Here is a 19,236-nt window from a genome sequence, read left to right as displayed (position 1 = left end):
ATGGTGTCTGCAGAAACAAAGTCAACGATTACAGATGTATTTGTCGGAAAGGTTACTATGGCGATCATTGTGCACGTAAGTAGCTCTATTTGTTATAACAATGGTGTGTGCAGAAACAAAGTCAACGATTACAGATGTATTTGTCCGAAAGGTTACTATGGCGATCATTGTGAACGTAAGTAGCTCTATTTGTTATAACAATGGTGTGTGCAGAAACAAAGTCAACGATTACAGATGTATTTTATTTGTCCGAAAGGTTACTATGGCGATCATTGTGGATGTAAGCAACGCTAGTTAAAAAAAAATTGTAGCTTTAATTCAGGAGCCTGTAATTCAGTGGTTATCGTTTCTTTATGTGTTACATATTTGTTTTTCTTCCATTTGTTTTTTTTATATAAATAAGGCCGTTAGTTTTCTCGTTTGAATTGTTTAACATTGTTATATCGGGGCCTTTTATAGCTGACTATGCGGCATGGGGTTTGCTCATTGTTGAAGGCCGTACAGTAACCTATAGTTGTCTGTGTCATCTTGGTCTCTTGTGGACAGTTGTCTCATTGGCAATCATACCACATCTTCTTTTTTTTTTATTTTTTTATATTTAATGAAAATTAAAAATATCTCATTCAACTTCGCTTATTGAATATTATCAGTTGAAATGGGATTGACCAATGACATATCATCACGAAGGGCAAAAAAAAAACTAACAAAAAGACAAAAGACATTAAGAGAAATTGCAGTTGATGAGGGTCTGAATGGTGTTCGCATTGTCATAGAGCGTTGTCTATTGAATATCAAAGGAAAAACAATTGATCTGCATAGGTTGCGATTGACGTAACTAGAGTTTGACTAAATTTATTTTGCCACGGGGACATGTTTAATTCAGGTCAACATGGAAAAGTTTCTTCATTAGGCAACCAAATTCAGCTTTGTATTTTGGTGTTAAATGTTTGAAAAAAAAGTTCTTGAACAACTTTATCGTTTGAAAATGGATTGACTCATAATAGATCATCATGAAGGACAAAAAAAAATAACAAAAAGACAAAAGACTTAAGGAGTAATTACAGTTTATGAGGGTCTGGGTAGGGTGAACAGAATAGAGAATATAATGTGGACAAAAATGGAACATTTAGAAACTTATTTCGATATTGCTTATAAACAGATAGCGGAGAATGACATGGTTAGGAAGATGTCCAATCAAGTGAAGCTCATGGATGTACCAAATGACTATAAAAATGACGTTTTATCTACATTAAAGGATTGGTGCATTCTACATAAACCAAGTACCAAAAATGTGTTACACTAGTGCAAACGATTGGTGTTGTTGGAAGAAAGATTTACAGACGAATTAGATTAATTAAAAACACACCGATCAGTAACATTGGTTATCATTTGATGTGAAAAAAAATCACAAATGTTGGACGATCCACGATAAAAAGACTGTTACGAAGTCAAGACAGTTACACTTTAAGAAAGGAACTCCGTCATTCTTTTCGTCGTGCAAGTGTAATTGTATCTGGAATTGATGATCAGTGGGACATGGACCTCGCTGACATGTCAAACATTGCAAGTGAAAATGACCAATTTCGGTACCTATGAGTCGTCGTGGATATCTTTTCAAAGTATCTGTGGATTCAGGTTCTAAAAAATAAATCAGCAGTGACGCTCATATCAAAATATTTATAAAGCCAAACAAGTACAAAGTTGAAGAGCATTGAGGATTCAAGAAATTATATCCTTTAAAATTTTACAACATAGTTAATTACGTTCTTAATATATACACATTTTATGGACATTTTTGGGGTAATCACAATTTAAGTGCAGGTCATTTCCCTTAAAAGTCAATGCAATTATTTTACCTAACAACTTACCCTTTTCAATTAAGGAATAATAGCACTGTTTTTGAAGAGTTGCCATCGTAAAATCCAAAATTGACGGTGACATCTCTTCAAATACGTACATTATTGGTATTCCTATTCTAATGCAACACTCTTAAAATGTTCAAAATTAAACATTTCAAATATCTCGTAAACGTAGATTGTGATTGCGCAACCATTATTGCCAATGCCAATGACGCCGATTGTCAACCGTTGAATTGGTAGACGTCATCCAATCAAAATTGTCGTTACATGCCAAATTGCATTAGAATAACCCCTGGTATCTTCCTATTGAAATGATTTCACGCGGTTCATAAGTAGACATATCTAAAGATGACTTTTGACGCTCTGGGGGGTTCACGTATTGCCTTTTCTTTTTGCGTTCTAATTATTTCAAAGCAGTTCTGGAATCTTTAAAATTGTGGTTACCGTTTTGTGTAAACAAATACTTCAGATAATTGAGAGTGTGATTTAAGATAAGTGTGTTTTCTCATTCAGAAACGCCATGCACCAATGTGAACTGTAACTTTGGGTCATGTGTAATAGATGGATCTACTTGGCGTTGCCAGTGCCCAACCGGTCATCATGGAACTTACTGTGAACGTAAGTAAAGATGTAACGTTATGCTTATTATGGAACAATATTAAATTTTGGTGACAATCCACACGATAGAAGGTACCGACTCTACACTTGGCCGTTTCAGAATCTAAAGGACTATGGGTAATTACATTGTTCGTACCCCCAAAATGAAAAAAAACGTCACGTCATTGGTTGAATTCCATTGTTTAGGACGTTTTTAACCAATCAAGACGTTCTGGTGTACACCTGTTGAAAATATTACCCAGAATGCACTCGATTCTGAAACACTTACTTATCGTAGTACTCATGTTCAGTATCTGACATTTTTGGCATAAGGCAGCAACCATTTAACTTCAAAAATGGGGGGGGGGGGGGGAGGGGGTTATGGTTTTTTTTCTGAGTCAGAAATTTTTTATATATCTAGAAATAAAAATAAATCAGCATATGATGCGATTGCCTTAACTTGAGTTTTAGTAAATTCCCTTTGTCATGGGGACCATGTTTAATTCAGGTCAACATGCATAAAATGCTTCACTATGCAAACAAATTCAGCTTTTTATTTTGACTGTAAATTTTTTGAAAAAAAAGGTTTTTGAACAACGTTATCAGTTGGAATTAAATTGACTTATAATAGATCATCATGAAGGACAAAAAAAAATAACAAAAAGACAAAAGACATTAAGAGTAATTACAGTTTATGAGGGTCTGGGTAGGGTGAACAGAATAGAGAATAATGGTCAAAAAGGGCAGAACATTTAAAGGATAGAGAAAAATAGGCAAAAATCAAAATAAAAAATAGAGAATAATGGGGTGCTAAAATGTAAAGAATACAGAAAAACGGAAAAATAATAAAAAATATAGAAATTGGCTTAAAGAATAAAGGATACAGAAATGAAGGACCCCTTTCGAGACCCTCATTAATAAATATTAATTTTGGTTTTGTGATTAATTTGTAAAAAAAAAACAAATGAATGACAGTAACTGATCAAGACAGTTATTGTATTTAAGGATCTTACTATGGTGTTAAGTTGATATTCTTTAAGATTAGGTTTATTCAAAGAACCAATAAGTGTATACAAATGGAATCTAAATTTACAGGCTCTATTAACAACATATAATAGATATACATGATGATAGATAACGTTTATTGAAACGTCAATCAGATGCGACAACGAGTTGGGGAGTAGACAAACAGTAAGAAGTCGACAAAAGAACATCATGATCCAAAAAGGAACGGAGTAGAACGACAGACGTTCGTTTTCATCTATACGAGACTCGTCAGTGGCGCTCGAATCAAAACAAAAGGAAGGCAAAATAAAAATCGAAAAGTATTAATATGAAAATTAGTAAGGAGATGTGCTTATGAGACAACTATCCACTAGATTTTAAATGAAGTGAATATAAGCAGTTATAGGCAACTGTACGGTTTTCGATAGCAAATTTTAGTCATAAATTGTAATATTGATAGATAAAAAAGAACAATTAAAAAGGATTTGTATATGCTTGGAATTATTTGACCTAACCGCATTTAAGAAAAAAGGCGGCTAATAAACGACGAGTCTTTGAAAAAACAACGCCATGTCAAAAACGGAATACACCTAAAATACCGAGCAAGTCCACAGACCATAGAAAACTAAAGTTTGAGCAATGAAAAACTCGGGGTGAACTCATGTGCTTGCGGGTAGGCGAGCTCCACAAATGCTACCCGTTATGTTGCTCATTATAGTTCATCGACTTTTAAAATTCAACTTATTTTTAAGGTTGTAAAATTTTAACTCTTTAAATCAACAATCCGTATTATACACTTCCAAATGATTTTATTTCTATTTTAGCAGCTTGGTTTTTTTTTTTCGGTTTGTTGTTACAATTTTCTGTACTAAATAGAAAATTGATTTTAACCATATCAGTTTAACACTTAACTCATTATTAGTATCAAGTGTTTTTGTACTGTTAAAATCCTTAATACATGTATCAATTCTGTTCTATGGTCGGGTTGTTGTCTCTTTGACAAATTCCCCATCCCCATTCTCAATTTTATCATATCATATCATGACACGATTTTGAAACCGAGACAAATAATTCCCATGTTATTAATTGTAACTTGGAATGAATTCAATTCTTGTTGTCCAAATACTCCATGCACCAATGTGAACTGTTATTATGGTGGGTTTTGTGTAATTGATGGATCGATTTTTGGGTTTTGGCAGTGCCAGGCCGGATATTATGGAACTAACTGTGAAAGTAAATAGAGCTGTTACCTACGGCAGACGTCATCCAATCAAAATTGTCGCTAGATGACAAATTGCATTAGAATAACTCATTGTATCTTCCTACTGAAATAGTTTCACTCGGTTTATAATTCAAAGAACTTCAAAGCTGTTTTGTAATCTTTTAGAATTGTGGTTTTGTGTAAACAGATACTTCAGATAAGTTAGAGTATGATTTAAAATAAGTGGGTTTTCTCCTCCAGATACTCCATGCACCAATGTAAACTGTAACTGTGACAAAAAAAGCAGTTGAAGCGTAAGACAATATTTGTAGTTCCTTGTTTATTTGTAAATCAATATAAATAAACCGTTCGTAGATCTTTGAACAATACGTTAACGAAAACTAAATGAAAATCATCCCGTTATCCTTGGTTGCTATGAGACTCGTTGTTGCTAGGGTGCTCTCCTTTGGGGTCCATGCTATGTGCGTATGAAGATACCGATACATTGTGCGAGGTCGTTCATTTCTTATTTGGCTGTTGATTGTGAAGCATCGGAAAGAGAATACCAGCAAATAAAGAATTTAAGACTTGGGAAGGTTGTAAACCAATAATTTCGGGTTGAAAGCTTGTGGTTTGAAGCTAACGGTATAGAAGTCTTTACGATTTTTGCAAGCTACTTGGTTGTTTTGAAACTGTAATTCTCCTTGGGAATGGTCGCAGTCCATTGAACAAGTAGTTTGTAATAGTCTGGTGACTTCGGTGCCTCGGATACTAGGGTGTTTCAGAACTAGTTGTCTCAGAAACTAGGTGCTTCGGAGACTAGGTGTTTCAAAACAAGTTGTCTCATGAAATAGGTGTTCGGAGACTGTGGTTAGCAGCGGTGCGATTTGTGAGACTACAGTATTATATGTAATCATATTATTTTATTGAGGTAAGTTTATTTTATATTTACCCTTGCAAGAAGCAACACATTGATTGTCAAGTTATGTAATAAAATATTTTTTGAAAAACTTGTTTGATTCATCAAAATATGTTGCGAACATACAGATAAAAAGAATTGTTGTATGACCTGACAATAACGAAACAAGAAAATTGAGCAGGGAGTTAGATATATTAAGCAGTGAAATAGGGCGCTTAAGAATGCCCCAGACTTTGCTCAGTCAACTCCCATCAATCAAACCAATTCATAATATCATTGAAAATCCAAAAGCACTAAATAAATGGTAAATAGTTCAAACGTTTTTGTGTGAATTTCGTAACATTTTTGCGCATGTGCAAACCCTGAACATGTAAAATATTCATTTCTAGTATATGCGTCATATGTTAGGAAAGTAGCCACCAAACCTGATAATATCTTTTACTTAAAGAAGGTCAAAGAAAAAGTTTTCCAGAAACATAAGTATTTTCGAACTGGAAAAAACAGCCATTTTAGAAAAAGGCCGTGGCCATCTTGAAAAAATGATATTTTTTTATGGCCAGCAGTTTTTTCTTCAAAAGTATATAATAATGATGCTTCGTGCAAATTTTCATGCTTATATCATCATTTGCACAATTCTCTCGATTTCGCTTGCTAATATATATATCTTCCCCTATAATACATTGTAAACAGTATAAAATAAATCCAAAATTTCAAGGAAAATTAAAAAGTGAATGGCAATAAAAACTGACAAAATAAAACGCTATTAATCGACAGAACTAGTGAGAAAACAACTGTCGTAATCTTAATTTGGTACAGGTACTTTTTTTCGAAGAAAATGGTCGGATAAACCTGTTTTTATCGCTAGCTAAACCTCCAACTTGTATGACAGCTGTTTATAATTCCGTTAGATTTAACAAAAAATGGGTAAGCACCTAGAACTGATACTCATACTTAAAATTGAATTTTTTTACAATTACTGTGGATTCATTAATTTTCGTGAGTACCAATTTTCGTGGATTAAGGAAAACTTTGCATACAAGCCAATAGAAAATTTGTTATTCGTTGAACATTAATTTTATGGTTCACCTGTACCCACGAAAGCCTACAAAATTGGTATCCAACGAATAATAATGAATCCACATTAAACAGATTATACCTTTTCATTATACAGAATATCCTAGAGATTGCGAAGATTTCATAGAGAACGAGTCAAAAAGTGGTATATACCAAATATATCCATCAGACACCCGTGGATTTGAAACATACTGTGACATGGAAACCGAAGGCGGGGGTTGGTTGGTAAGGTTGATTTCAAGTGCATTTACCAATGATTTACAAATTTAACAGTTAAAAAAAGCCGTTTCACTCATGACAGCGGATATGTTAAAATTGTCGACACTACAATCCTGTCCCATTTCCTTTGAATGTGACATACCGAATTAGACTTATTACGAAATTTGTACTAACAAGAGCAACACGACGCGTATGATATAACCATGAGTATGATTTAATGAATGTTACCTGGAAAAGGGTGAACCAGAAGTGGTATTTTGAACATCGAAAGAAGTTGAGTTTTTATCTCAAAAAAGTACCAATCAAACGTGTAGTTTCCGTATATTTTATATAAGCTCTTATCGAAATTGTAGTTGTTCTCTGACAACTGAAAGCTCTTTCCATCTGTGAATTAACTTATTATTTTTTTATATTCATATATTCAGTGTATTTGGTGCGTAATTCTAATTTACTTTTCCATCATATTGTCAATCAGCTAAGTGTATTTAAGTCTTTTGTCTCTTTAAAAAAAAAGAATTAAAAATAAAGAATATCGTTGTTGATTCTTAGATGAACATATAAAACCAAAAAGATAGAACCGAATGCAGAAGATAATATTGTTTCACAAGCGATAGTAATCCACTCGTACGTATTTCACTTGTCAATTTTCCCCCAAAAAAAGTGATAGCTTAACAATTAAACACAATGTTAAAATAATACAAAAAAAGATATTTTCAATAAACTCACTGACGATGATTATATTTCAGACAATTTAGTATTGTACGAAACACGTGACTTAAGTACCAATTACTGTGTATTGTGAATTACAGGTTTTCCAAAAAAGGCAGGATGGGAGTGTCAACTTCTTTAGGAACTGGACGGATTACAAAAACGGGTTTGGTGACGTAACAGGAGAATTCTGGTTAGGTAAGACAGTTTATTATCATGCTTTATATCAAACCATAAGATAAACTGCACTATTACTGTATTAAAATTATATGTCAGTCATATTAGTAAATACTTTTAATATTTGCGCATTTTGCTTTGAATATGAATAATTGTCCTAGAGAAAAAAAAAAATGAAAAAAAGACTATAATTAGATAATATTCATTTTCAAGACATCTTAGTGTACAACACATGCAAACGGGACGAATTTTATTTCCCTATTGTTAATTTTCCTTTTTGGACGGTGATGTCCCATTGGCATCATATTTATGTGTTTATCTATATATATAACTCGTTTGCTATGCCCGTGTCAGTTATTACGTTTTGGATTTCAGTGAACGTTTTCTATGTATTATTGGTAAAATATTAAGTCAGGTATTTCGTTACCACAAATTACTTAAAACCTTTGCTAAATTCTTCAATAAATTTGGTTTTGAAGTTTGATTGTACCTGTTAAAAAAATACTTCAAACGGGATAACACATCCTTATTTTGACGGAAATGTGTTTATCGAGCCCTGAAATTTAGATGCAATTAGGGTAAACTTATCGATCTTTTAAGTAAACTTATTCTAAGAGTTACCAATTCAACACTGAAAGTAGATCTTTGAACATTGTTTGTATTGGTATTAATATGTATTTTGTTATCAGTAAATTTGAATCAAACTAAATATTATTTATATATATATATATATGCACATTCATGGCTCTACTGAAAATTTAGATGCAATTAGGGTAAACTTATCGATCTTTTAAGTAAACTTATTCTAAGAGTTACCAATTCAACACTGAAAGTAGATCTTTGAACATTGTTTGTATTGGTATTAATATGTATTTTGTTATCAGTAAATTTGAATCAAACTAAATATTGTTTATATATATATATATATGCACATTCATGGCTCTACAATATGTCGGCACCTGTATCTTGGCATTGCACTAGGTCATGTGTTTCTCTGACTATTAATGACATCTTAACACTAAATTGCATGTTGGATGTGTACTGATTGATATTTTAGTTTTAGATGCATGCATTTTATTTTTATTAGTTGTCATTGGCTTTGAACTAGCTGTCAGTGCTCTCAGATCTGTACATAGTTTATTTGTGTTGTGGTGGAGTAAAAGTACCCTGCCACATCCACTCTGTGTTTTTTGTAGATGTTTTTTTCTGCTTTGTATCGATCTGATTAGTTAAGTCTTTTTCTACTAATTTTTATAGTTTGTTCTTCGATTAAATTTTATGTGACTGTCATACAAGTGAGAGGTTTATATAGCCATAAAACCAGGTTTAATCCAACGTTTTCTTATGTTTTCTACAAGTCAGGAATAAGAATAAGAATAAGAATAAGAATAAGAATTTTATTAGTATAAAATCCAAACAATAGGATTGTTACTAAAATATACAACAAAAACAAACAAAAAGACAGTGGCATATTAATTACAAAACGATAGTCATTAAACACTACAAACATGTAGCATTGAAAGAAAAACAAAAACATAGATTATTAGTATTAATTATAATACTATTTTTGACAGCATGCCTCCTCTTTAAAATTATCAATTAAATATATATTATGCTTATGTTACAAAAAATATGTTATAATATATATAACATTATAAGTTGAGCCATCAATTACACAGTTCATATATTGACATTATAATTGTTTCTCTCATTATACATTTCACTAATGTAGTTAACAATGATAAGTAAAATATCACATTCTTCGCAGGAAAATATAAAATCAGATTTGTTTTCTTCACTCATTGAATTAAATCAGGGGACAATACTAGATATTTCATCAAACATTTTGATCCTAGTTTTATTAATTTCTGAACATGTTATGATAAAATGAAATTCATCTTCCACCTCTTTATGGCATAAAGGACATATTCTATTTTCTAAAGCTGTTTTGTTGTATCTACCACGTTCAACAGCCAGCATACTATTACTTATTCTTATTTTAGCATAATTTTTTGTAACATTTTTATCTAAATTCAATAAAAGGTACTTTTCTAGTTCATACTTTACTTTAAATTTTCTGTAGGTTCTTAGTTTATTTCCATTTATTGAATTATCATCATTAAAGAGACAATTTCTCCAAAATATAATGTAATTTTCATTGAGCTTCTTAACGATGGCTAAAAGTAATCTTTTTTTTAGAGAAGGTACATTGATTTTCCCCAACATGAGTGAAATTCAATTTTGAAAGTAGCATTTTAACTTTTGAAGCAAATCCATCATTTAACTGCTTGTTAGCTTTATAAACATTATATTTTAATGACTCATTTTCATTTGACTTTAAAATATGTAACCAAAATCCTACAGAAGACTTAAGGGCCTGTATACCAATAGGGTACATTCCCAATTCAGCTAATACAGCTGTATTTACTGCCTTTGAATTAACATTTAGAAGACCTTTCGCAAATTTGATTTGGAGTTTTACTGATTCCATAGATAGATATTGAGATTCAAGAGTTTTGTTGTTCTTCACAATATTTAGCGACCATATCTCACTACAATACAGTAATATTGGGCTAACACAAGAATTAAATAGTTTCATATGGGAAAAAACATCCATCTTATCTGAGTAGAGTATTTTTTTTATACAAAACAATGCCTTAGAAGCTTTTTTACATAGGAGATTTACTGCATTAGTGAAAATTCCTGATAGCTTGAATAGTATACCTAAATATTTATATTCTGTGCAACATTCAATTACTTCATTATTCAATACAAACTTGTCTTTAGTAAGTTTTTTACCACTTTTATTAAATATCATTGTTTTTGTCTTGTCAAGATTGACAGTCAAGTTCCATTTTTCACAATAAGTATTTAACTTGTTTAGACAATTTTGTAAACCTTCTGAGGATTCTGATATTAATACTAAGTCATCATCATATAAAAGACTAGACAATTTTATGTCATGTAATGTTACAGGATCACATGTGTTATCAAACATTGAGGTTAAATCATTTATATAAAAAGAAAATAAGGTAGGACTTAGAAAGCAGCCTTGTTTTACTCCAACTGTGGAAGGGAGCATATTAGTAATATGACAGTTGTTATCCATTCGTTTGATGTGTTTGAGCATTTGATTTTGCCATTTGATTACGGACTTTCCGTTTTGAATTTTCCTTGGAGTTCGGTATTTTTGTTATGTTTCCTTATTATGTTGTGCTGTTACACCACTGTCCCAGGTTAGGGGAGGGTTGGGCGCCCGTTTACATGTTTAACCCTGTCACATTCCTTATGTGCCTGTCCAAAGTCAGAAGTCTGTTCTTCAGTGATTGTAGGGTGTTTGTGCGTATCATATTTGTTTTGCATTCATTATTTTGTACATACATTAGGCCGTTAGATTTCTCGTTTGAATCGTTTTACATTTGTAATGTCGGGGCCTTTTATAGCTTACTATGTAGTATAGGTTTTGTTCATTGTTGAAGGGTGTACGGTGACCTACAGTTGTTACTGTGTAATTTGGTCTCTTTTTGAGAGTTTTCTCATTGGCAATCATACCACATCTTTTTATTTTTATATGTTAAACATATTTGATTTTTTTTTCATCGTATATTGGTTTTTTTTCAGAGAAATATATTGTTTATATAGAAATGTAAAAAAATGCATTTTTTTCACATTATCGTTGCTTGGATTTTCATAATGTCGTTCATGACTCTTTTTTATAATAAAAAAAACACTTTTACATTTCTTTATGTATGTGAAAATCAGGTTAGTTTTTATTGTTATTCAGACATGTCCAGGTTTCTATTTCACATCCATTTACAAAAATATTCAAGTTAACATTCGACATTCTACAGCAGACATGCCAACTAATTTTCTTTTTTTCTATGTTTGTTGAAAAGTTTGTTATATCTACATTTTGGAAACCCAGCAACGCTTTGACACTTCTAACGATATAAGACTTGCCATATTTATCATTTTATCTACCTTATAGGTAATGTTAAAATCCATGAAATTACCACAATAGATGAATATGAACTGTACATACTTATGGAGGATCTAGAAGGAGAACAGAGATATGCGAGGTACAAGACGTTTTATATAGGAGACATACAGTCAAAATTCGCTTTAGAAATCGGAGGCTACAGCGGAAACGCAGGTTTGTTTACTTTTGTGTTGTCTCGTAACGATTAAGGGACTAGTCAGTTACAACCTAATTTGGGTCTTGGAAGAAATTAAGGGGTGCCTTGAAAAAATTTCGACATCGAAAAGGGTATCAATTTTTTCAATACTTCAGAGGGATACTCATAATACAAAACTAGACCAATTCTGCAGGCCTATTTCGAACATGCGTGCAAACGATAACCAATTCACAAGGCCTATTTCGAACATGCGTGCAAGATGATAACCAATTCACTAGGCCTATTTTAAACGTGCGTGCAAAATGATAACCAATTTGACAAATACAATTAATGATAGTCTGATTCAGCTGCACACGTATTTGTAGCAGTAAGTTCAGATGTTACTTTATATCTTGAAGGGCGAAAGGACTTTTTTCGGGACGTCGTAATTTTAGGCCTTTATTTTTTGCGGGAATTAGGGACTGGGCCTTTATGTTCGTAGGAAATCGGGATTAATCCTTATTTGGGCTCGGGAATTAATGCTTTTTTTTCGGTAATTCTGGATGATACTCCCTCCTATTTTGTGTCATTAATGTGCTTCTTAAGCTCAATTCAAAATTTATTGATAAAGCTCCTGACATGTTTGGGTATTTAACCCTTGGCTTTCAAATGTTAGGTTTGATCTTTCTGATAAAGATAAATTCATAAAACCACTGATGAAGCAGGAAGTTATTAACTGTTTATACTAATAACTGTTTCCTTATAAGATTGTATGCAAAAACACATGATCGAACATATATTAGACCAATTTTTGATTAAACTATGATTAAAATATGACAGTTATATGTGACTTGTTTTCATAATGACCCTCAGAGAATAATTCATCTTATTCAATTGTTTACTATATTGTTCAAATTAGAAATGGTTGTTCTCATTTATTGAAACATAACATAGTAATCATCGTATAACGAGGCGCTCCGAAAATAAATATTGCGACGTGAATATTTGTGTAATTGTTTTGACTTAATGTTGCAAGTTGTCATTTGTGTCAAGCTGGCGACAAAAAATGGTCACTGAAAATTATTTTTTCAGAGAGTAACCTCAATTTAAAATTATTACCGTAGTACATGGTTCATTGCATTTACAAACGAATTTATTGATCGACCTATATATTCCTTGTATGATGTCAAATTTAACAAGAAGTAATTGTAACAGGATGCTGTTATGAAGTCTCCCAAACAAAGCTCCCATAACTCGCCATTCATATGGTCCCATGTTCATTTGATTTGATTTTTTGTCCCATACAAGCATATATATGGCTTACGAGTAGGGATCTCCACCATTTACAAGTATTCAAACAGGAGGGGGTGGTGGTGACCCCCAGGAAATTTACCTACATTTCATTTGATTTGTTTTATTGTCCCCTACAAGAATGTATATGGTTTAAGGGTGGGGATCTGGACCGTTTACAAAATAATAGCACATTCTCAAATTGAACGGGGTGGGGCTATCCCCGGGAACTTCCCTTTAATTTTATTTGATTAGCTTTTTTGTCCCATACAAGAATATATATGGTTTAGGGGTGGGGATGTTGACCGTTTACAAGTTTTCAAACAAGAGGGGGTGGGGTGACCCCCTTGGGACTTCCCTCTTATTTCATTTCATTTGTTTTATTGTCCCCTACAAGAATATATATGGTTTAGGGGTGGGGATGTGGACCGTTTACAAGTTTTCAAATAAGAGGGGGTGGGGTAACCCCCTAGGGACTTTCCTTTAATTTCATTTCATTTGTTTTATTGTCCCCTACAAGAATATATATGGTTTAGGGGTGGGGATGTTGACCGATTACAAGTTTTGAAACAGGAGGGGGTGGGGTGACCCCCTAGGGACTTCCCTTTAATTTCATTTCATTTGTTTTATTGTCCCCTTCAAGAATATATATGGTTTAGGGGTGTGGATCTGGACCGTTTACAAGATAATACCACATTCTCAAATTGAACGGGGTGGGGATGACCCCCGGGGACCTCCCTTTAATTTCATTTGATTTGTTTTATCGTCCCATTTAAGAATATATATGGTTTAGGGGTGGGGATCTGGACCATTTACCAGATATAAGCATATTCTCAAATTGAAGGGTGTGGGGATGAACTCCCAGGGACTCCCCCTATATTTCATGTGATTTGTTTAATTGTCCTATAATCAATTCTGAAGACTGCATGTATCTATCACTTACAGTTTTCAAGTTATATTCATTTGAAAATTTTAGAAAATAAAATCCCATAGGGTTCTATAGTTAACCCCTCCCTCCTTTCTACCCCCCAAAATACCCCTTAATAGACCCCAATGCACAAACGAAAGATTGATGGCTCACCTAGACATATTAGTCTACCATTTTATGAAATTCTAGGTTAATCTGACAAGCGGTTTTGGAGAAACGCTGCGTACAAGTTCATTTTTAAAGTGGCGGAAGAAGAGGAAGAAGAAGAATAATAATAAAAATAATAAGAACTGTGCAAAAACAATAAGTCTCCAAACTTTGTTTGGGAGACTTAATTAACCTGTTCATCCTACAGACCACAGCAGTTCATTTTTATGAAAAAATCGTAATAATTCTTTCAATTTTGTCAAACAAATCATCTAGAGGTATCTACAGTACTCAATTATCAGGACTGTACAAGAATATAATATTCAAAAGATATATATGCACTTTTTATTGTTTTCGACATAACTATTACATGTATTAGTAACCATAGACTTAAAGAGCTCTCAATCTGTCTAAATTATCTACCCTGCGGTACAAAAAAAAAATGAACTTAGTGCCGTTATTCAATTATCTAACAGAAGGGAAAATATTGGCCCCTTATTTTTATGCTAACTCCAACTTGTGCAATTTTCAACTTTAGGCCTCCCCTTTCATGTAAAAAAATCCATTCTGAGATATTAAAGTTCTCAATTATCAAGCAAGCACACGAATGAATATAGACAGACTTTTACTTATTGTCGACATAAACTTTAGTTACAGTAGATCTACATAAGAAAATGCCTGTACCAAGTCAGGAATATGACAGTTGTTGTCCATTCGTTTGATGTTTGTGTTTTTTATATTGCCATTTGATTAGGGACTTTTTGAATTTTCCCCGGAGTTCAGTATTTTTGGGATTTAACTTTTTTATATATATATATATATATAAAGAACATAGGATTTATGTTAAACTTTCCACCCTGAGGTACCAAAAAATGAATGCTGTTATCTAAATAATATAATATTCTAGACATAGGGACAACTGTGGCACTTTTATCAAAGCCGACAACATAGTTTTGAATTTTAAACCCTTCATCTTCATGTCAAACAATCCACACTAAAATATTAAAGTACTCAATTTTCAGGACGTTAAATGAATATTATAAAACAGATAAAATACTGGCACTTTTTATTGTTGTCGTCACACGTTTTAGTAACCGTAGACGTTTGGAGCGTTCAATTTTTGCAAAAAGTATCGATTCTGAAGTGAAAAAATAAAAAAAAAGAAAAGTGCTTTTACATAATATATTAGAAAAAGGTAAACAAATTGGCACCTTATATTAAAACCGACAACTAATTTTGCAAATCAAACTTAAAGTCCTTTCCTTGCATGTATAAGATCCAATTGGTAGTATCAAAGTATTAAATTATCTGGCATTACATGAATATTGTAAAAAAAGAGGAAATATTGGCACTTTTTATTGTGTAGACACATGTTTTAGTAATCGTAGTCTTTTATCATGTTTAGAGCTTTGAATTTGTGTAAAAGTATCCATCCTGAGGTACAAAAAGAATATAAGTTATATTACATACATCATCAGGAGTAAGTGGTCCATCCGCCCAACATTACGTCAGTTTCAGAGGGACCAGGCTTAAAAGTATCATAAATCTAAAAATTGGGTTTACGAATAATGTAATACTTAAATGAAAATGCCATCTCAAGAAAGACAAGAAACTAAATATTGGATAAATGGAATTCAGGGGCCAAAAAGTGACATTATCATACTCTATTCTTTCTAAAACAATAAGGTTTGTTGCCTCATAAAAGACATAATATACAACCTTTACTTAATATTCTATGAATTTGCACAGAGCATAATTGAAAAAAAAACACCAACAAAACAGTGTATGTTTGATATAGTTCTAAAATCACTTCAAAGTCTAATGTTCCTTGCAGGGATTTAAAAAGATTGTAGTCGTTTGAAATAATTTTCAAATATGAAACATAAAATCAACAATGTTACCACAATCTACGACTTTAGAATAAGAACAAGCTTATTTTGCCAAATCTACATTTTGAAACTTTAAATGAAGATAATATGGCTAACTGAAATTCCAGCTGTGTTTATTTATTATGCATACAAATATTATATACCTCGTTTCTGACACTACCATTCATGTTCATCAACTGAAAACTTGTTTTCAGCATTGGTAAAACAAGTAAGCTCTGGTTAGTGATCGTGTGATTACCATAAATCATTTTAAATCACATACATTTTATGCAGAAATATTTGATTATTAGTATTAATTTAGCAAAAAACTTACTATGTTTAATTATTTTTAGTGGGCGAGGGATCAAACGGACACAGCTCAAAGATAGGAAAAATTGTATTCCGACCTATACAAATGCTTAGTTAAACATGAATACATTTTTGTAACGTATGTCCAGCGTATAATTGTAATTTTGTACCAATATCTAGACAATTTATTTGTGACATTTTCCGTCTTTTATAGGGAATTCGTTGGACACAACCAATCACAAAAGTCAGCCTTTCTCAACGCTAGATAGAGACAGTTCGAGTAATTGTCCAAAGCTGTTTAAAGGTGGATGGTGGTATGGCAACTGCCATCACTCCAACCTGAATGGACTGTATCTCAATGGTCCCCACAAGTCATATGCAGATGGTATTGAGTGGTACCACTGGAAAGGTCACTATTATTCCCTCAAGAAGACACAAATGATGATTCGACGCCGTCGTTAACATGATAGTATATGTCAGAACTAACGACACTGATTGCCATTAGATGTAGAAACAAATACTGCCTATTGTGACTTGGGGTATAGAACTAAAAGAAGACACGGTTACAAAATGTAAAACATAATAACATAATTGTAAATCTTTCTAAATTTTATCACGCAATAACATGCTGCATTTTCTAGACTTATAATACACTGTGCATTGTACATTTTGAGACAATTTTAAAGACGTCTTTCAATTTACCCAAAGTGATTTCACGTATCTAGCCCTTAATATCTTTGCATATTCTTACTCTCTCCTTGAAGTTACCCTTAGATAATTTGATTGCATAAAAATTTAGGGTACCTGAAAAGAATCATATTGAAATTACGGATGAAAGCATAATTCGACCATAGACAGAATTAAAATGTTAAAATTTTAAAACATCTGTCATTCATATTAAAAAACAGAGAATAATATAACTTGAATTAACATAACTGTAGCAATTCGTTTGTCCAATGCGCTATACTTATTTTAAAGTAGGTCTATATCGTATTACAGTTGTCAATGTTTACAATTCGATAACGCTCGGTATAAAAATAATGACAAAAATGATGCTTACTCATATCAAATTATATGACCAGAAAAATTTATTTGTTTATTTCAAGTCCATAGAATATCGCTAAATCGTCGATCTAGTTCTAAGTGTACCAGCATCTGCTTCTTTTAGTTGAAAAACAGTGACATGTGTCTACCTTGAAATGTCTGGTCTAGTTTTGACTAGCTTGTTTTCAATACTCCTTGTTTGATATTATCTGGATTTTAGAAGTGGTGTGTGTATCCAGCATATCGTGTATCGTTTGTAATTGTGCTAGGTTGATTATCTCCCTTTGTACACACGGTTATATGAGTCATCCTTGTTGTCGCGGATCCTTTGTCTGTTTGGCTCAGACATATATACTTGACAACAAGTATGCATAAGATACCCGTATGTAACAAGGGAGAGAACCAATCTATGTATATTTTGAGTGAATGCCAACTATTTTTTCAATGGTGTATGCTTGCACTATTTACAACGTACATTGTGTTCAACTTTTGAACTTGTAAAGCAGCTAATAGGTGACATATGGTTGTTAATTGCTGTGTCATTTGATCTATTGTGAAGAGTTGTCCCATTGGCAATCATACCATTTCTTTTTTTATATATAATTGTCATGCTCAAAACATGCAAAAAACTTCACCATTTTGTCTATAATATAACGCACACCAAATAAACTGTTAGAATGGTTTATATGGCGAATATTCCTGCTAACTTTTGATATCATAAGAAGTTATGTTCTTCTATGGTTTAGTAAAGCGTTAATCATTATGAATGTCTAGTAAGGGATATGGGGTGGGGTGGGTGGGTGGTTGGGGGGGGGGGGGTTTGTTGCAACTCATTTTGTTTGTTTGAGACCATTTCCATCTTTCTTTATGTCAGTGTCCGTTATTTCCTATTCTTTATCTTTAAGCCCCTCCACATATCTTTTATACTTTGCACACCCAATTGTTTATAGATTGTTCCTACGGTATGCTGTTACCCTACTTCCATTGGAGACGGTTGGACGTCAGCAAATATGTTCAACCCGCAACAAACAATAGATGACCATCTATGTTGAGGAGCCAGTTATTCAGTGGAAGTCGTTTGTGCATCTAATCCCATGTTTTTCTTTTGTTGATTTGAACATAAATAAGGCCGTAGGATTTCTCGTTTGAATTCTGTTTAGGTTAATCTTGTCTTGGCTTTTGATAAGCTTTCTATGCAGTATCGATTTTGCTAATTTGTAAAGGCCGCCGGAGACCTTACGTGGGAAACATCTACGTTATTTGTCTCTAATGAATTGTTTTCTTACTGACAATCATATTAAAATCCTTATTATATATACAGTCCTGGAATAACAAATAATGTTCTATATTTGGTCTAATTGACGTTTATCACCCGGTTTGAAAATATTCAAGATTAAAGGTTTATACAACGTCATCGCTTAAACTTTACTATTGCATTAATTATTAAACATATAGACAATTTTCGTTCAGTTTTTACCTAAATTTATTTTCAAACGATGCCAATACATCCATTACACAACCAACGAAGTAAAAACACCTTTATTAGTAAACACAAAGACATCTATATATAGAAAAGAGGCAAAGGATAGGTCATGGATATTAATCGCCTAAGTCGAAATAAAATGTAAAATGTAAAAGGGGAATGTGCCAAAGAGAAACAACCCGACCAAAGAGCAGAAAACAGCCCAAGTCAACCAATGGTTCTTCAACATATATAACGAGAAAATCACACATCTGGAGGCGTGCTTTAGCTGACCTATAAACAAAATAATGTGT

General features: G+C 32.7%; 1 protein-coding gene across 1 annotated transcript; it reads left to right on the top strand.

Annotated features, from left to right (window-relative positions):
- LOC139504261 (microfibril-associated glycoprotein 4-like) lies at positions 1–18,223 on the top strand. Its single transcript, XM_071294329.1, has 6 exons — positions 1–175; positions 2,373–2,477; positions 6,753–6,880; positions 7,684–7,780; positions 11,748–11,912; positions 16,631–18,223. Exons 1-6 carry the CDS (start codon positions 1–3, stop codon positions 16,876–16,878), a joined length of 918 nt encoding a protein of 305 aa, XP_071150430.1. The 3' UTR covers positions 16,879–18,223.
- The last annotated feature ends 1,013 nt before the right edge of the window (positions 18,224–19,236 follow it).

This window comes from Mytilus edulis, chromosome 14, assembly GCF_963676685.1.
Source record: "Mytilus edulis chromosome 14, xbMytEdul2.2, whole genome shotgun sequence".
NCBI lineage: Eukaryota > Metazoa > Mollusca > Bivalvia > Mytilida > Mytilidae > Mytilus > Mytilus edulis.
The sequence above is the reverse complement of the archived record's forward strand: the minus strand, read 5'-3'. Positions and strand labels throughout refer to the sequence as shown.